Genomic DNA, 17,413 nt, shown 5'->3' with positions numbered 1-17,413 from the left:
AAGGCAGTAAATGGAACACAGTTGAGTATCAGCCATGCATTGAATTAATGCAAGATAAAGAAAAATGTGTAGCGGAGGCCCTGTAATTGTTGGTTGTACAAACCAAGTATTAAGTACAAGTCAGTCTTGTGCTAATTTTTGGAAGAAACGGAAAGCTGCATTAGGTGAATCACATTTTAATGGGGCAGTCTAGCACCAGTTCACAAGCTATGTCCCAAGCTTGTTCCTGCACCCCCTTATGATTCAGACTTCCTGTGTTCCATTGCAGGGGGGGGGGGGGCAGGAACAAATGCCTGTGTGTAAGGGTCCTTACTGTGCTTTACAGAAAAGTGTCTACTTACAATACATATTCCAGAACCATCTTGACATCGGTTGGAATGGCCATTACACATGCATGGGACACACTTTCCCAAGAACAATCCACTATTATCCCGATAGTGTCCAGGGGCACAGTTCTATAGAAAAGAAGTTCATTTTAGTGAACACATTTTGCAAACACTTCAATAAAAAGACATTTGAATTGCCAATTAAAATACAGTTATACCAGTTAGCCATTAACTGCTGCAAAGCAATCATGACTAGGGCAATATACTTCTGCAGCTTAATTACTTTCCAAACAGGCCTTTTAAAAACATGCGGAAAAAAAGGAGGACACATTTGTAAATATACAAATGCAATAACTGTAAGGTCTATGTGGATTATTTCTTCCATGAAGATTTGATTTGCTCCATTTTAGAATAATTATTTAGCATTTTAGGTTATGTATTGCTGAGCAACGAGCCCTGGGGTGAATACAAAACTTGGCCAAGGGAAAAAATTAAATATGTAGAGATATAGAAGTTATTTTAGCTGTTGTGCTGCTGGAGAGTTGCTGGGTAAGCATAACTGCAAACTGACACACAAATAAGAAATCCCAAAACCACTGGAACACAACATTTCTAATTTGCCAAATCTAATCTAGGGTGTGGAGCAGAAGTTTAGTCCTACAAACCAATATCCAGAGCTGACTTTGATGTAGGCTAAAGAAAGGTAGTCAGTTAAAATATAGAATGTATTGTAATGTAACAAATGGATCCGGTCAATGTTTTGTGCATTCACCTGATGGAATGAATCATATGTGCTTTAACCTCTCTCTCTTTCAGGATTTCTTTTTCCCTCTGGTACTCAGAATGGTTTACCAATTGCTGCAGATCACATTTGAGCAAAACTTGTAATCTGAGTAAAAAGACTAAGGGGCTGATTTACTAATCCACGAATCCGAATGAGAAAAATTCGGATTGGAAAACGAACATTTTCGTATTTTTGCGATTTTTTCGTCGCCGTTATGACTTTCCCGTAAATTGTCGCGACTTTTTCGTAACCGGTACGACTTTTTTCATAGTAAGTACAAATTCCGTGAATTGTCGCGACTTTTTCATTGCCATTATAACTTTCGAGAATTGTCGTGACTTTTCATTGCCATTATAACTTTCGTGAATTGTCGCGACTTTTCCATAGCCATTACGACTTTCGCTAATTGTCGCAACTTTTGTATTAAGAGCTCGAAAAAGTCGCGACAATTTACGAAAAATCGCAAAATACCGATCATTACGAAAAAAATGCATTTGGGCGCTTTTCGGACGTTCGTGGATTAGTAAATGTGCCCCTAAGGCTGTCACTTCACTCTGGTGTGCGCTAATATAGCTCATGTACATTGGCATATTACAGCTATTCCTATTTGACATTTCTATGTCACTTTAGCTCAAATCAATTTATGAAAAAGTCAGTTCTGCTGTGAAAGGTATACAATGTATGTAAGGTATAATGTCTGGGAAGGTAAAAGGACTTCAGTAACCAAATGCCTCTTACTATAGCTTAAATGCTTTGAGAATCATTCTCTATTTGTGATAGTTTTAATTTTCTCCCAATCTTAGGTTATAATAATATTACATACTGTTAAAAAAGAATCCACCTTATATTACTTAGCACTAAATGGAATCAAAGGGCCACAGTGACACTGAGGGCCCAGGCAAAGGCCCTCTCTACCATAAGCAGATTCTTCCTTAGGGTCTCCCCTTCTATTTTTACATGAATGTAATTCAGAGTGACAATCCTATAGAATAACTGCCAGTAACACCAGTACCCACATGGTTAACCAGACTTGGGCTTTCAGTGTCAGCAGTGAGATGAGAAATTGGCACGTAAGTGCCCAGACATATTTGCAGTAACCAAACACAAAGTCTGATGAATCAGTTGATTCTATACTGTAGTTCATACATAAAGCAGAAGTTTCATGTTTTTACAGAATAAAGTGCATGAAATGATGTTGTACATTGGTTCAGAGTATAATAATGGGCAAAACATGTAGTTAAAAATACATTACTAGTCCCCATACTTAGAATGCTGATGGTAAAAGCCATGGTGTGACTATTAAGGGAAACTTATTAATAAATTAAGGGTCATTTATGAGTTACAATCACATGGAAAAATGGCACACATTTAAACATATTTTTTTTATTATATGTTTATTATATGTTTTTGCAACGTACAGGGCACACAGGCACGAGGAAGATCTTTAATTAACACTTGCCTCAAGGAGAATTTACTTTTAAGGCATCCTTTGCATGTGGTGCCTACACAAAGCTTTACTTTGGCAGTGCTAAATATATACATACACTTAATGAGTCCATTGCGCTTAGGTATGCTTATTATATCTTAGCCTGTTGTGAACTAGAGATTGGATCATCGCTGTCATGTACAATAAGAGGGAGTATACGGTGGTGTCTGCACATTTAATAAGAAGTGATTGACCAACATATTCATCTTTGCACTGCTTTTCGGGCTATCCATGTAATTTATGATCCTTACAACCCCAACAAGATACAATAACATTTACATTATAAATTTTGACTCTATGGATTTCAGTATGTTAGGAATAGATGGAAAAGGGAGAATTCCCATTTTGCACAGCCTTATATACTGAAGTGAATAGAAAGTTGTGCTTACCTTGTTAGAGGGAATGTCCAGGTCATGTTGCTGCTGATTAATCCTGCTGGGTATCTGGAGGAACTCTGCCCTCCTCTGTGTGCCATACGCCTCAGACATCCCCAAACCCACAAAGAAGAATACCAAGCAGAGCATGTTTTTGGATAGTGCTTAAATGCTGGCTCTTTGGGTGCTGATTAAATGCTTGCTCCACAATGTATTTCCTTTTATAGATGTATTCTATTGTGCCGATCTGTACAATTCCCCAAATCACTCAGTCTGCACCCATTCTTCTTCGTACTCCATGCAAGCTACTAAAACTGTCATCCACCATACATTTAAGACTTTTTATACTGCACTTGAACTGACTCATAAAAGCAGAGCTAGTGCAAGCCACACATGGTGCTGCACATTACGCTCCACCTTCAGTGAATGAGTCACGTTGTGTAATAATTCTCGGTGGCTGGAGGGCTGATATACAGTTCTACAGAATGCAGTGTATTTAAGGTGTGTCCGATAAGACAAGGCCTCCACCCTTTGACAGGCAAACCTTTCTAGTCCATAGTCTTTATAAATCATAGCTTGAGTAATGCTACAGACAAATATGATGTGTTTGTAATGGATCAGTCACTGGTGCAACTGCTTCCTCTGGGCTACATATTTTCAGCACAGCAGATGCCTGCAAAATCTACAGCATTTTTCAATGCAAGCCCTTACATGCTGGAAACTTGGATCTTACCCTTTTTGTTGCTTGAATTTTTAAGGCTTGTGACTGCAATTTTTATTTCTCCACCTTAGAAGGTTTACGATTATTATCTATTAATTCTTAAACATAGTGGGTATTATCAATTTCAGGTTTTCAGTACAAATCTTCACCATGATTGCAAGCAAATAATCGAGAGAACTAGTAGTTGAAAGGAAATGTTCTTATTTACTCAGGATGACGATACATTATATTTATATTACTCTGCTACCTGCAAGGGTGTCTGTTTATATGTTGATTTAGAGATCTGGTTATTACAGTATCAACAGATAAGAAATCAGACAAGGAAAGTGTTTACCTGACATGAGTCACCACTATATTCCGATGGGCAGGAGCAGATCTCAACTTGGGATGCAATCTCCCCACTTCCTGAGGTTGTGATATCATCAAGCCCCACTTCCCCAAGGGTGAGGCGCTGAGTCTCACTGAAGTAAAGGCCTCGAATATGCAGGCTTTCCAGATTGGACAGGATTATCATGAGCTCCTCTCTAGACACCATGTTGTTACTGCTTGCATGTCTAAAGTTTCGCTATGTAAAATAATAACCAGCTCTAACTTTCTGTCCACACATAATTACAAAGACAACATACAGAATAAAGAAATGTCTTTTATTTAAATTAGAGCTTGACTGGATTGGTTGCATCAGGTTTACCTGATGTGCATTATGGGGGGCGATCAAATTTTACTTGTTTTGAATTAATATTTACTTTAATACATTTAGTGAATGTTCTCGACCTTTCCATAATGATCATTTATAAAATGAATCCTCAGTGATTTCAAAGACACTGAGCTATTTGGGACTATATCTATTTGGTCTGTAATGTTTCCTGTCCTGCCAAAGAAACTGTGCTCTAGGCCAGGAGCCCAATAGAAAACCTTAGATCATGTATTTTTCCCACTTCTCTTCATTCACTCTAATTTGCTAGCCTCTTCTCTATATGTACTCTCATGTATCCTTCTCTCTCTATAGCCTCTTTTTTCTCACACAGAAATGGGGAAGGGATATTAAATAGGCATACATGATCAAATAGTTACGTGAACAGGGCCGGGAGATTTCCTGGTAAGCTGCAGAGCCAGCAATTTTACTTTTCCAAATAACCCAGTGGTATTATAGTACAGACTATCCCAGTCTCCCTGCATGTAGAGATGTTCTGTTCAGTTACAGGTAAAACTGTGATCATAATGTATGTGAATATTACTTGGCAACACCAATACTTCTATCTTGCTTAATAACAAAATTATATACTCTTCAGACCCACTGACCCCCAAGAGCACAATAAGTATAATTATGGGTAAATTCCAGTTATCCTTGTGCTCCATTTCAAAGCAAGAAATTAAATACTTGGTGTCAGCTGGCAGGCAAAGAGTCCAATGCTTTATAAATATACTGTAATGCATTACTAGTTCTTCTTTAAATTATCTGTATATTTTTGTAGTTTTCATACAATGATTTAAGGTCAATGCATGTAAATATGTGGCGTTGGTTCATTTATAAATGCAGTTAATCACTAAAGAGCACTGTTACTAATGGTGTTTCCAGAATATGATTCCCTCTATGTTTCCTATGATTACCTATCTGACCGGATAAAGGAGTGGCACTGTTATTAGTCATATAAATCTCCTTGATACAACTCACTAACTGTAGTAAGTTAGAGACTTATCATCTTGATCAAACTGGTAAAATCTATGTATCTTAAATAGAACTATAGTAAAACTTAATGCAAAGTTAAGCAGCAACTACACTGCCACTGGAGGTTGAGCTTAATTTTTATATAACAAAAAATTTCACTTTCTATGACTATCTGCAATATGTCGCAGTCACTGATCCCAGCAGCTCAGGCAGTTTTACTTAGACATAACATAATAACTGTCTGGGTTTCATGTTTCATTTATTTCTGGATAACAGGTCCCCTTTAAAAGATGAGTTATAGATTAGTATGTAGTAGTTGTAATTTGGGTAAGAATGCTACCCAAAATAGGCTAACTTTGACTACCATTAGGAAGTACATTTATGGATTTGGAATATTTTTATAATATTAGCCTGTTGATAACTAATTAAATAATAATGTGTATTTAGCCATCCTTCCCATTACAAAAGATAATTAATTAAAATTTTCAAGTATATCTGACCTTACCTCTATGAGCTGAACACGTCCATAATATAGTCTGTCAGGTAATGGATTGTTTGGACCCACATAAACGATAGACATTTGTCTTCCCTGTTAAGGAAATCAAGTGTAAAACAGCTTTCTTACTCAGGGCAGACATAAAAAAGTGCTTGATTTTCAGTTATGCCCAGTCCGTTTCCAGTAGACATTTAGAAATATGGCATAATGAGATTTACCATTGGCCCTTTGCAGTAGCTAAAATCGATATGCCAGGAATATCAGGTCACTCTGGATCACAAGGAACACACTCTGGAGCACAAGGCCCCCTAATTTTTAAACATAAAGAAAATATAAGTCATTTACAAAACTGCCTTTGAGCAGGTGATAAGGACAGGGCCCCAGTGCCAACTGCACCTCCTACTGCCGTACCTTGTGTCTCTAAATGGATAGGGGGGCGAAGCCTTAAATCAAGCACTGCCAAACGCAGGCAGCACTCGATTCAAGGCACATTCTGCACAATGATGACCCAGCTTTAATGCTGCAAAATGCAGAAAAAGGCAAATGGGGTACAGACACGCTAACCACTGTATATTGACTTATAGAAGAACTGCTTGGTATGTTGATATTATTTAGTCAAATTAAAAAAAAATATCAAATACTTCACAAAGGTGTCTGTTCAGTTCTATATTTGGCAGTGAGAGAATTTCATCTTTATTGAACACATGCTCATCTTCTTTTCAGCAGATATTACTAGGTGCCATTGTGTAAACAATAACTCTGGTATAACAAACCTTACACCCTCATCTCATTGCCTGTGTTTTATAAGCTGTAGGAGGCAAAAGAGACTGCTACTAGTGTTACTGTATATGTTTGGGAATATACGGTATCAGCTGTTGCACCCGCTGTGCAGGAGTGCATGATAATGACCTATGGTGGTACCCACCATTCTTGCAACATACACCTTGGCCACTAGAGGTACAAGGATTCCTTTTAAGACTTGAAGTCAGCTGGCCAACCCTGGACTAAGCTTAAGCAAAAATAGGAATGCAGAAAATTATCAAAAAGCAAAAGCAAAAGATCATAGCTTGGAACATATGGACCACATGCTTTTCGGCCTCTCTCTGCAGTCCAATATGGGGTCAGGCCAGTTTAGCTATAAAAAAAGCTAACACAGTTATACAAACTAATCATAATAGTGACCCAACTTTAGTTTTAGGGGTATTTAATCAGAAAAAAGACAGGAGGAAGAGCACAAGCAGTGTGAAGATAGAAGAAGGAAGAGAATCGCCCTTTTGCAGATAGGTAAGCAATTACCATCACTGGGGGGGTGCCTAACATTGATTGATTGTACCTTTCCTTCTCCTTTAAGAATGCTTTAACAGCATTACAGAATAGCTAACTCATTAGTTCCCTGTTCAAAAAAGTTGCAGAGCTTTACAAGCCCACCCTGCTGACTGCAGGTAAGTGGTAGGGTGTTCCTTATTCAACTTGAGTGCTTACTAAAGAAAAAATAGGCACAAGAAGGGTTCAAAACATTTCAGATAATAGGTCCCACACATATTGATGAAAAATACAGTATTCCACTCTCTCACACTCACTGACATGCCAGAAAATAGAACTTGCTGTTATACAGGTTACAACTGAGGGCAGGAAAACATGGGAAGGCTTAAAAGAAAACAGGACATTTTAGTAAAAAGATGAGGGTGAACAGATATAGGTATGGGACCTGTTATTCATAATGCTCAGGGTTTTCCAGGTAAGGGTTCTTTACGTAATTTGGATCTTCATACTACTTGTAGACTCCAGTCTAATGAAAAAATCATTTAAGTAGGACTGTTTTGCATCCAATAAAGATTAATTATATCTTAGTTGGGATTAAGTACGATCAAGTACAATGTACTGGTTTACAGGGAAAAAGGAAAATATTTTTTAAAATTTTAACTATTTGTTTAAATGGACTCTATGGCAGATGGTCTTCCCGTAATTCAGAGCTTTCTGGATAACAGATTTCAGATAATGGATCCTATACCTGTAATAACAATTAAAGCGCAAGAGGCGAGAGTGACAAGCTTTACAAAATATGTATGAGTTGGTCAGTACTTGTTTAAGTAGAAATGTTTAATCGGACAACAAAAATAAGTTAGCCCAAGAGAGTGCCTTGGAGTTGAGTTGGAAGATACCTGAACTGCATTTAAACATGGTGCTTTTTAAGTTTCCTTTTTGTAATAAAGAAGAAACAGCTATCTGCTTACTGTTAACTGGACATCTGGGCGTTTGTCTAAAAGAACCATGCCTTCATTTGGTAAGCCAAAAGACTTTAACTGGTAGGTCAGATATCCACCATAAGACGAAATCTTGTTCAAATAAAAAAGAAAAACATTAGGCGTTACCACGAAAATACAGATTTTGACAAAAATATGTCATAGTTATGTGATAACATAAGCTGTAGCCCTGTGTCTTAGGCCTTGAAGCAACTACTAACATAAAATCAGATCAAATACTGTAGCTCACACCTTCTGCTAAACTGCTGTGAGAGTGTGATATCTTGTGTTCCAACTGACACGGTTGTATAATCCAACCTATTTACATTATTTCAGCTAAACTCCACAATGGGACGGGCCCACCTAGTATCAGAAGACCGGAGAAAACACTGAATATCAAGGTTTAAAATGAATTATTATTAATTAATTATGTTAATTAAATATTTTAAATTATATATAAAACGAAATACGTTAAACCTATGAAGGGGATAATTTTCAATAATTTTAAAGTGACAAACAGGTTTTTAAAGAAAGTTTTAAAATCAGCAATTATGCATTTAGTTACTTCCTTTGATTCATTTAAACACTTACTACAATCGTGTATTGTATAAAAAACAGAAGGTAAAGAAGAGGCCATAGTTTGTTTAACATTCAGCCCCTCTAGCTGTTTGATGAACTACTGTGATGTCTTTTACTGTTGGTGGAGTTTGAGAGTTTTAGTTCAGCATTTTTAGATGAACAACCCGAATGTACATATAATCTGTAAATTGTCTATTATAATTTGAATTTTTAGCAATATTTCCCCCAAGTTGACCCTGTAAAGCTGAGGCTTCAATGTCAAATACCCTTTCTGACCTAAAGTTTTCCTAAGTATAAAAATGTATTGAGTATAACAAATGTCAAAAGGGGCATGAAACAAACAAATCTGCTCTTATTCATATAAAGCCATGCCAGGAGGCCATGCAAATTATACCTTCTACTTTAGGTTTGGAACCATCTAGTACTTGGATTATCATCTCTGATTCTTTTTATGGTATTTATTATAAAGGAACCTTAATTTCACATAGGTTGATTTTATTTGGAGGAACAAAGAATGTTACAAATTGTCCTCAGTAGTCACAGCCGGGTGGTGGAACTGTAAATGGGGACACATTGCCATCCTTGCCTTGGGTGCAAATCTTCTTGGCTTGGCACTTAAGGGTATTAATACCTGCTATGGTGAGTTCTGCTGAAGCTCTTATATCACTGCGCTGGGTTTCGAGATGCTGCCCTGTCCCTTCAAAGCCCAGTGCTGTGACATGACTAAAAGAAGCTGCATGTATTTTAACTATGGACCACCAGCTTTGTTAGAGAAATAGTGTGTTAGGGCAATGGCACATAGTGTGCTTTATCGCCCACAATAAATCACTCTTCTTGAGGTGCTTTCAGACATTTTCTGTCCCATAGGGAGAATGATTTTATAAGGGCAATATTATGTTGCCTTTGCCCTTATAAACTTTTTCATTAAATTTGCACAATAAAAAATAAATGAATAGCAAAAGTGCTCATGTAGGCATTATTTTGTAAAGATTTTCAGAGGCCTTCTATGAAAACACAGAATAAAACAGAATTAAACTGTTAAACATGCACAGAATAAAGTAAAAGAAAATATGCACTATTTGAATCAGATTACCTTTTCCCCTAAATAGGACTCTGGTGCCACCCAGTATAAATTGTGCACAGATGGCGGGAGTTCTTGGACATCTGCTACAACACTGTTGCTTCCAGGATTGTAAGTTACAGCTACTCTGGCTTGCTCTGATGTCTCCAGGCTCCAAGATCTCATATCTACAAACTAAGGTGAAGACAGAAGCAGGAAGATGAGACACTCAGTTTTAGGTACCCCGGGCTGGTGTGGTTTTCTTCTCACAGGAGCACCAGCCTGGGGTAAATGGTAAGCTATTATAGTCACTGGGGGGTGCCTAACATTTTGGTCAGTATCCCCATTAGCATTGTTGATGTGGATTTCAAATTTAAACCTCTAAAAAGTACAGTTTATTCAGCACCAGCTGCTGCCCCCTGCTGACAATTTATATTAAGTATTAAAAAGGATGTGTGTAAAATGTTTATATTATTCAAAATATTCTGCCCCTCCCCTCCATAAGGAGCTGGAAATCCTTGTTTGCCCCACTACACATACTGAGAGCTAGCTGAGTAACTGGCTGTATGCAGGCCCATCAAACCCATGGTTACATTTAACATGGCAAGCTAACCTCTGCCTGGGGAGTATAAAACATGAACAGCAGGTAAGATGCTGACTGGGCCCCTACTTTACCTTCTTTCTGTATTTATTTGATGACTGGCAAATATCTGTTGCTCCAAAGCAGAAACAGGTTGTGCATCCGCTTGGGTTACTAGAATCTAAATGAAAGGACCCCCTGCGGCAAACATCACACTTCTTGCCAATAACATTTTCCTGTATGAAAAGAAATACATACATATTATATATAAATATATTTGGATGAGTGTATGTTAAAGGGAAACAATAACCCCTAAACATTGCAGGAATCCATAAAAATATAGAGCATAAAACAACCCATATGTAAAACACTGCTTCATCTAAAACTAAATGTAATACTAAATGTAATATTCTAGTAGTAAATGCCGTTGCATAATCCTGAATAGATAATTGACATTTTAAGTACTAAAAGCCTCCCTGGCTTCTACAATTCACTGTGCTCACACACAAACCAACATACATGCTAGGTCGCATCAGCCAATGATATATATATATATATAAGATTCTTTAATGGCTCACTTATTAAGATATAAATTATCTCTTGTTTAAGGGTATATGCAGGGTTTATGTTATTGCACGGGCAACCACCTAGACCTTAACATTTGTACTTAGTATTTCTCTGCTTCCTATATTTGCTGCCAAAAAATTAATTTCAATATTGAAAACTAATGAAAGTAATTTAACTTGCACATTTGCATTATAAGTGCAGACATTACTATGACCAAAAGAGTACCTTGCAGAGACAAGTCCCTGTATGAGGATTGCATATATGTGGCTCAGTCCCTTTAGGGTTACAGTCACAGGGAAAGCAGTCAGGAAAATGAAAGTGGCCTGGAGAACAGCGGTCACACTGCCTCCCCACGATCCTTGGCTTACACCTGTAAGGCAAGTTGAATGAATTTCTAGAAGTGTGTTTCACAGTATGAGGTCCCAACAAAAGCCATCTCCCCAGCTGGTGGGAAGTTCTACTACATATATGTATAGGCCTATGGTAAAACTAAACAAAGCAATAATTTTCATTTCACTGTACATCTTGAATAAAAATGGTATAAAAAAGACAATGTATTCCATGTGTTAACTACAACACCTTTTCCAAATTTGTTCAGATCTAGAAGTAAAAACTGACCCTACACACTGAATATTATTATAATACACAAGAGCCTTGATTATCCTGTAAATTATATCCTTATAAATGGTACTTAGTTATGTCATCACATGATATCATCACAGGAGTGCCAATCCACACTCACCAGCACACCCTGGCCTTTCCACTCTGTTCCGCCTGGTGCACAGTATTTAGAGAGACTTCGGGACTCTCCACCACGTTCCAAATAGCACAAAAATACCGGCACAACAGGACTTGTTTAAGCGGGATAAACCCTGCTAAACTTTAATAGTAGAAAACTATATATAAAAAAACATATATTAAAAAACTACATTTAGTATATATATATATATATATATATATATATATATATATATATATATATATATATATATATATATATATATATATATATTTAACACACTTATAAAAAGCACTCACGGCCTCCAAATGTAGAAAAAAGGCTTTGGTTTATTCAATCATGCGATGATTGAATAAACCAAAGCCTTTTTTCTACATTTGGAGGCCGTGAGTGCTTTTTATAAGTGTGTTTTCTATTTTTGAGATTAGCACCCGGCGAGTGATTTTGAAGCGGTGAGTGCCGATTCTGTTTTGGATTATATATATATTTATATATATATATATATATGTATACTAAATTGTCATGCTAAATAATACTTTGCACAAGCAAGTATTTAGGATAACAACTGAATACATCCGGCAGTGGTTTCATCCTTAGGCACCATATGTACTGATTTCTGACAGGCTCCAGCTATAAATTCACATCAGGAATACACTGGCTATTACAACAGGTGCAAAGTATTGTATATTCTGTTTGACCTACTTGCATTGTCCACTTGTTCCATCACAGTGGGATAGGCTTGGCTGGACAACTCCTACTGTAGAACAGTTGCACCCTTCACAGCCAACTAAAGGATGGTAGCTAAATGATTGCTGGTCGCAAATTTCACATTTGGGCTTAAGAGTCTGAGGTGGGCATATGCATTTTCCTGTGACTTCATCACACAGGCGGCTTCCACAATTGCACGCTATATTTAAAACAATTAAATATATATATTATGAATGAAGATACATTTACAGAATATGCACTGCAAACTTTAGTATATGACTTTCTTATAACCTGTACACTTTCATTAAAAATATTTTTTTCAATATCATTGGCAAACCATGGTATTGGAAAAACACTCAGTTTTAGCAAATACTTGATACTGGATAGATTATAAAAATCTATAAAAAGTCAAAACACTATACAGAATAGAATGTACTGCTATACAGATTAGCTGCTTTTGGGATTTTGATTTACACAGACCAGATGGGAATGATATGGGTTACTCACATCTACAATGTGGAAATCCATAGTAGCCTGTGGCACAACGGCTACACCGGCGTCCAATTATATTAGCTCTGCAAGAACACTGACCCCCATAAGGACTGCACGTTGGGTTTGTTGCACCTTCCAAATTGCAGTTGCAAGGTAATGCTCCATCATTGTAAAATACTACAAGAGATCTTGCTGAATCTTTACAGAATCCAGGTGAATTAACTGGGCTAAATAACAATGTAAAACAAGAATAGGTATTAATAATTGAAATGTATACATATTGCACTAAATAATTATATTTAGCATTATTGTTTTTTTATATATTGTACAACCTAATTATAGTATTATGATTTCAGGCACAGTGAGCCCATACTCCAAAATCTGTTGGGGAGCAGAAAGAAGGAGCTAACAACGGAATCAAACTCTTTTTTAATAAATTCATTAGCTAATCTTTTATTTATTAATCATATTTAGAACAACATCACTTAAAGAGTAAATTAACCCCAATATCGTGAAGTGTTGGAGTCTAGGACTGGAAGTCGATCTTTCCATAATGGGTGGTACACAATTTGTCTCAACAGAAGGAACTTCAAGTCAAGGATTTCATCACTTCCCAATGAAACAAGGTGAGGGAGAAGTTGTAATACATTGTAAGCCACAAGTGAGCCTAAGAGGGGTGGGGAACTGGTTCCAGTGAACACAGACATATTATCATGGTTTCCTTTCTATCTAAGAAATCAGATATGTCTATGTAAAACAATTACATTTATATTTATTTAAGTTCAGATAGTAACCTAGATAATACCAACTGAATGAGCTCATGTCAAAACAAAGGGTGTGGCAAAAATATAAGGAGGTCCAATGCTCCTTTAATTCAGGACTGTCCAAAATTGCAGACTATGAACTTTAAGAAAGTTTTATGCTCCTCAGCCTAGGTACTTCATTGTATGACACCATCTTTTCATTATTATGTAATAATAGACATGAGGAATATTGAACAATCTACCTACAACTTGCAAAGCAGATGGACCCTGTGTGCCCAAGCTCTATAACATTTAGCACTGCCTACATCTAACTGTTGCTGCAGTAAACCTTTGAAGTTAAACTCTATAGGCTCTAGGAGGCTCAGTCTGAGAGTATTTAAAAGCACTTGCTTTTTAACCAATGCTACCATAAATCACATTGTATCATTACACCTTTATATACAGTATGCTGTATCACAGACTTATCGTTCTTACTCAATATAAAAGCTGTTTAAACCACAAATGTTGATAAAATCATATGATTTGTCCACTGGTTTCTCCTGTAGTAACTCATGGGAGTAGCTGTCAGCTGGGACCAACAGTACATATTCCTAAAGAAAAAAGTTTTCAATAATTACTTGTGTTTTTAATATGCAAAACATCTATTGAATTATATCATCTTTTGCTTATATACTGTAAACACTTAATAAATCAATACATAGAAAATTAAAACAAAGCATGCCCTTTCTGTTAAATATTTTAAAAATAGAAAAATAAGACCCAGATACAAGTGATTATTTCAGTACAGGTATATGTGTTTTATATCCAAATGTTTAGAAATACAGAGTTGTAAAAATATATTTTTTTTAAACAGGTATGGGATCTGTCATCCAGAATCACCTTATTCACAAAGTTCCAAATTACAGGAAGGCTATCTCCTATAGACTTCATTATAAGCAAGTAATTCACATTTTCTCTGTAATAAGCAGTGCCTGAGATACAATTGATCCTTAATGGAGGCAAAACAATCCTATTGGGTTTAATTAGCATTCAGACCTAAGGTATGGAGATCCAAATTACAGAAAACACCTTATCTGGAAAACCCCAGTACCAAGCATGCTGGATAACAGGTCCTATACCTGTAATATTATATATCCCTCACTCAATTAAATATTGAATGGTCTCTCTAGGTGACAGTGCTGCATAGGTAAAAAATACAAAATAATTATTAGGGTTATTGTAAATATATATTTTGAGTAATAGACATAAATCATGACAGGATCATCATTTCATAAAAGCCAAAAGCAAGGTAGGAGACTAAAGCCATAGTACACTAATGAAAGCCACAATGCCTATATTTACAGTTAGTTATTAAGAGGGATGTTTATCATCAAAATACATTTAAGCATCATTTTGACAAAAGTATTCTAAGAGAACATGCAATTGTTTCTTGTTTTTTAATTTCCCCCTGACCCCAACGATCAGATACCATTTACAAATTCTAAGTACAGAAATACATATACAAAAGCTATATTTAAACAAAAGGATATAAAATAATTTTTGATTGTAGAATTTAGACTGGCATTCCAGAAGCTATTTCTTTGAGGACCACCACCATTTAAAAATAGGCACAATTTAATAGCAGATGCTTTTTGCTCTAGATTTAATAATCTTTCTAATTGCAAATCAGTAAATGCTACCTGCTGATGCTACTTAGGGTTACTAGACCTGGTGCTACACTATAAGGAGAGGCTAAGCCTTTCTTTTAACTCACCAAAATTAATGACTTTTCTAGAGGAACCTCCACAATCACTGCAAGGTCAGGATTAGTGACGTCAAGTGCAATACGATTACCAGCCACAACAAGATCTCGACAACCAAACAAATGGGGGCAAAATGAGGCATTAAAAGAACCTGTGAATTGAATAGATTATTTTATATTTTAAGATATTATTACATAAATAATTGTGCTGTAACATTAGCAAAATACATTTTTTAAAGGTTAAGGGTTTTAATATCACAGATTTTGAAAACCCAACAAAAAATATATACATTGTAAGCAAAATACATTTTTATATACATTATATGGTCAGTTGTATCCAGACACCTTTTTAACTAGAAGTATGTAGACACTGTTTAACATGTCCTCGGTCCACTGTCCACTGAGCTTTTCGTTAAATGTCAGCCCAGGAACTGTTTTGAGGGGTCATGGTGTGTTTTTGGGTGATCAGAGGCAAACAAACTTAACATTACAACATATAATCCAAAGTATACACTGGTGGGGTGTGTATAGTCCACCACCAATAGCCTGGCATCATAAACTGCTGGCATAGTGATGGAAAAGTGTGTGTTTGGAAGACACCAACTAAACAATACCTGTCTGAATGTATAATGAAACAGTAATGTTTGCTGGAGAAGGAATCAGTCTCAGACTGGGTAAGAGGGCCCACAAAGCTATGAGTCCAGTCACTGGTGCATTTTAAACTACCTTGTGCTTTTTTGTACAGCCTGTCTATGTGCCTGGGCCAGTAGGGCCCAGCAGGACTGGGGCCCACTGGGTGTTCTCCTGGTTCATGGGTGGTTAGTCTAAGTCTGGGAGTAATAATGGTATGGAATTGTTTCTACGGTTTGGACAGGGGGCCCTTGTTCCATTAAAAGCAACATTTAATCAATGATACATCATTAATACAATGATTATCTTGACAATTTTCTGCTTTCTACATTGCAGCAATTGTTTAGAGATGGCCCTTTCCATTTTCAGCACAATTATGGAGCCTGCACAAAGCAAGACGGAAATGAAAAACCTTACTGCACTGGACTGCACTGAACTATGCTCAACCTAACGGCAACTGAGAACCAGGCTTGATTTCCACCCGGCTTAAAAGAAGCAAATCCCACCAGCACTGTCCAAAATCTAGTGGAAAGCCTTCCTAGAAGAGCAGAGGCTGTTATAATAGCAAAGGTAGGACCAACTTCATATTAATATCATTGATTGGGGAATAAAAATGGGCAGTGTGGGCAATTGCCCCTAAGACCAGATTTTTTGGACCCCAGCAAATATTGCAGTGGACATTTTAAAACCAGACAGAAAGGATGGTATGCAAGGGAGATAGGAAGGATTTGCTCTGGGATCCACAAAGGAAGGCTCCAGTAATTAATGCTTTCTACCAGCTAGAAAAAGCCACATCTGCTGTATCAAATATTCCACAATATCATGATTTTACCATCTTGTATATTACTCATACCCTTACCTGACCAGCGTGCACCTCCATTCACATGCACTAAGACAGGAAACATAGGGCTTAAAGTTTGGTAATACTGGGCAATAAACACATATCTTCCAGCATGTGGTATTCTCCAGCTCAGAGTAACTTGATTCTGTTTAATAAACAAAAACAATTCAATGTTAGTGTTTTTTTATCATCTCTTGTATATTAGCATATTACCATGCTATAAAATATAGAACATAAGGCAGAACTGTAATATGAACAAACCACTGTCCAGAACCATAATATAACCAAACTTAGATGCCTAGCTAATAGCAGAATTAGTTAATATAGTTTTATGTGACATAAACTGATGCTGAAAATGAAATAAAATGGTTAGTATATGTAACCTCTATTTCAGCTCAATAGCTGCTTTCCCGGACTAGTACCAGTAGAACATGGGTTACACTGTACTCTCTTACCCAGAATGGGCCTTCGCTAAGTGGAAGAGGAAGGTGAGGGTGTTGTGCAACTACACCTCTCTTGCTGCTATGCAGAAAAATGAAAACAGAGGGCGCCAGAGGTTCTTGCAATATAACAAAGTAATAAGTGTTTATTTAACATCCACAGGGTTTACTCACAA

The 17,413-nt window shown here is 36.7% G+C and overlaps 1 protein-coding gene across 1 annotated transcript in view; it reads right to left on the bottom strand.

Annotated features, from left to right (window-relative positions):
* Nucleotides 1–17,413, bottom strand: part of lama3 (laminin subunit alpha 3) — a 137,426-nt gene that overhangs the window by 47,967 nt on the left and 72,046 nt on the right. Inside the window, exons 30-41 of the mRNA XM_031903840.1 lie at nt 16,816–16,942; nt 15,339–15,478; nt 14,060–14,175; nt 12,837–13,048; nt 12,324–12,528; nt 11,108–11,252; nt 10,411–10,551; nt 9,769–9,930; nt 8,088–8,189; nt 5,863–5,946; nt 4,026–4,256; nt 342–455 (exon numbers count right to left, since the gene is read on the bottom strand). Coding sequence (XP_031759700.1) covers nt 342–455; nt 4,026–4,256; nt 5,863–5,946; nt 8,088–8,189; nt 9,769–9,930; nt 10,411–10,551; nt 11,108–11,252; nt 12,324–12,528; nt 12,837–13,048; nt 14,060–14,175; nt 15,339–15,478; nt 16,816–16,942 — 1,779 coding nt within the window. The remainder of the gene's footprint in view (nt 1–341; nt 456–4,025; nt 4,257–5,862; nt 5,947–8,087; nt 8,190–9,768; nt 9,931–10,410; nt 10,552–11,107; nt 11,253–12,323; nt 12,529–12,836; nt 13,049–14,059; nt 14,176–15,338; nt 15,479–16,815; nt 16,943–17,413) is intronic.

Source organism: Xenopus tropicalis, chromosome 6, assembly GCF_000004195.4.
Source record: "Xenopus tropicalis strain Nigerian chromosome 6, UCB_Xtro_10.0, whole genome shotgun sequence".
Taxonomy (NCBI): domain Eukaryota; kingdom Metazoa; phylum Chordata; class Amphibia; order Anura; family Pipidae; genus Xenopus; species Xenopus tropicalis.
The sequence above is the reverse complement of the archived record's forward strand: the minus strand, read 5'-3'. Positions and strand labels throughout refer to the sequence as shown.